The sequence below is a fragment of the Cibotium barometz genome, chromosome 5 (assembly GCF_041138505.1).
Source record: "Cibotium barometz isolate CiBa-2024 chromosome 5, ASM4113850v1, whole genome shotgun sequence".
NCBI classification, from domain to species: domain Eukaryota; kingdom Viridiplantae; phylum Streptophyta; class Polypodiopsida; order Cyatheales; family Cibotiaceae; genus Cibotium; species Cibotium barometz.
Genome location: NC_141050.1, coordinates 46,001,248 through 46,003,624, shown reverse-complemented (window position 1 = coordinate 46,003,624; position 2,377 = coordinate 46,001,248). Strand labels below are relative to the sequence as shown.

General features: G+C 43.3%; 1 protein-coding gene across 1 annotated transcript; it reads right to left on the bottom strand.

Annotated features, from left to right (window-relative positions):
- Positions 1-459: 459 nt before the first annotated feature.
- On the bottom strand, positions 460-1,966 carry MAMYB (Duplicated homeodomain-like superfamily protein). The gene has a single exon (XM_086798464.1). It carries the CDS (start codon positions 1,861-1,863, stop codon positions 655-657), a length of 1,209 nt encoding a protein of 402 aa, XP_086654590.1. The 5' UTR covers positions 1,864-1,966; the 3' UTR covers positions 460-654.
- Positions 1,967-2,377: the final 411 nt, after the last annotated feature.

The window sequence follows — 2,377 nt, the reverse complement described above, 5'->3', positions numbered from 1 at the left end:
ACGGAATCCGGCACAAGCAGCATTGTTTTTTTCTAAAGTCTCGAATAACATTTACTCTGCTGCTAGTCAACAACTTTGAACTAGAAAGCCTTTTGTACTTGACATGCACACTTCTACGCTTGGTGTAGGTGTCAGGACAGGTTCACCCACATTGTCTGCATGGACACTTGTAGAGGTCAAGAGCAGTCCAGCTGACCTGCCATATGCGTTTGGAAGACATGACAAAGAATCCAATGTTAGAAATACTACTGTTCACATGGATAAAAGCATGTAGCAGTGTGAGAAGAATGCATGCTCAAGCTTTGATTTGAGCAGGAAGACTTAGTGGATGAAACAGCAGCCAGCCATGTTGAGAACAACTTGCAGTGTCAAAACCAAAGCACTGGTTCAGGTCTTCCAATAGAGCACCCAATCACTTAGGCTTACAGCTTTACTATGTCAACTAAATGCATATAATCAGAGGAAAAAAAGAACATGACTATTAGTCTATGAAATGTGTATTACATGACCATCTTCACCTCTTATACAATGAAAGCATGGCCACTGTTGTTTTCATACTTGCATATATTCCATCAAAGGACCTTGAAGATGGGCGCCGCATGCTATACAATGCTCTCAGAAGATCTCAAAAAATCAATCAAGAAGCCTGAAAAATCAATCAGATTCGGACACTTTACTACCCTTTTCCAATTTTTTGTTGCGAAAACTCTCTCTTAGTTCTGCAAAGCGCCGCAAGCACTGTGATTTAGATCTACCAGGAACTGCAAGAGCAACTTTCTCCCACCGCATGGGAGTATCCTTTGAGAAAGTCTTCAAAGCATTGAGGAGGGCCTTATCCTCCGTTTCTGTCCAGTCCCTCTTTCTTGTCTCTTCTTCCTTTGACATGAGGGTATTGTTGTTCAGAGAATCATCATTTCCCTCCACCTTGATATGCAATACACTGTTCTTTGGTGGTGCGTTATCCGTGGAAGCTTCATCCAGATCCCATCTCTGGCTTAGAGGAGAACCAATGGCCTTCACGGATCCTTTCCTCTTCGCCAAGAATTGTGAGTAAGAATCATCATCACCTTTATTTCTCTCACCTAAAACCTTTGACATCCTCACGATGCTCTCCACACTGTGTGATCCATTAAAAGCTTCAGCAATGACCTCCCACCGTCTCAGCTTTCCTCTAGGATGTTTCACCATGAGCTTTTTGAGCAGATCCATGTCTGCAGAGGTCCACTCTGCTGAAACCCTTGTACCACCTGCATTGCTGTTTGTAAAGGAACTTGCACCCTTCTGCCAGGAAGAACCCTGTTTTGAGGGCATTTGTGATGTTTCATCATCATCATCGTCGTTATCATCATCATCATGATCAACACCATCATCATCGTCAACACCATCATCATCATCATATGGCTTTTGACCATTATCAGTATCATCTGACGTTTTACCATCATCATCTACGTCATCAACACTACGCTTTTTCTGCAGCAACAGCACTGCTTCCTGCTGCAGGGTCTCTCCATTTTTCGATTTGTGGTGTTGTTTAGAGGTCCTCTTACTTGTCTTTTCATCATCTGAATTTTCCTGCTCTTTCTCTGCAGGCAGGGTTTCCCCTACACCAACCCTGCAATGGCCGCCGGTGGCAGAGAGAGGGGCAAAAGGCCCAGCTAGCATGGCCGATGCCAGCCAAAGCAACAGGAACTGAAGCCATCCTTCTTTGGTCCATGCAAACGCTAGAAGAAAAACTGCAAATGCAATACAAGCCCCTACCTCTATCCGGTTCACCTTCTTCTCCTCCTCCGCAGGGCCTGCAAACTGGCCTGATTGGACTTGGAAGCGCGTCCGGGATTCGTCACAGTAGTAGTCGTAATCCATGGTGGAGACGAAGATCTACATGTGAAAGCTTCAAAATCTGCGCAAAGATCTCAACCGGTGCCGTTGTAATGCTACCCTAAGGGTAGATGCATACAAACTATTACTTTTATGTTGTAAGCGTGCGTGCGTGCGTGCGTGCGTGCGATAGATAGAGAGAGAGAGAGAGAGAGAGAGAGAGAGGGGGGGGGGAGAGAGAGAGTATGTACAAGCATTGGGATGTCCCTTCTAGGATATATGTTTATAAAATGTCAAAGACATCATCTACATGCATCACATGGGAATGTTTACTATGAGTGTCAATGTGCATTTGAGTGAAAACATGCATGTGTCCGCACAAGGTAGTGTAATATATGCATGTGTTAGGTGTGTCATGTACTCTCTGCATTGCATCATATCTTGATCAAAATTACATCAACTAAAATTCAAATATTGATTTATGTACTATTTTTATACATTTTTAGTTATCAAAACCTAATCGAGAGAGATAGAGAGAAATAACTAATGAAATTTATAT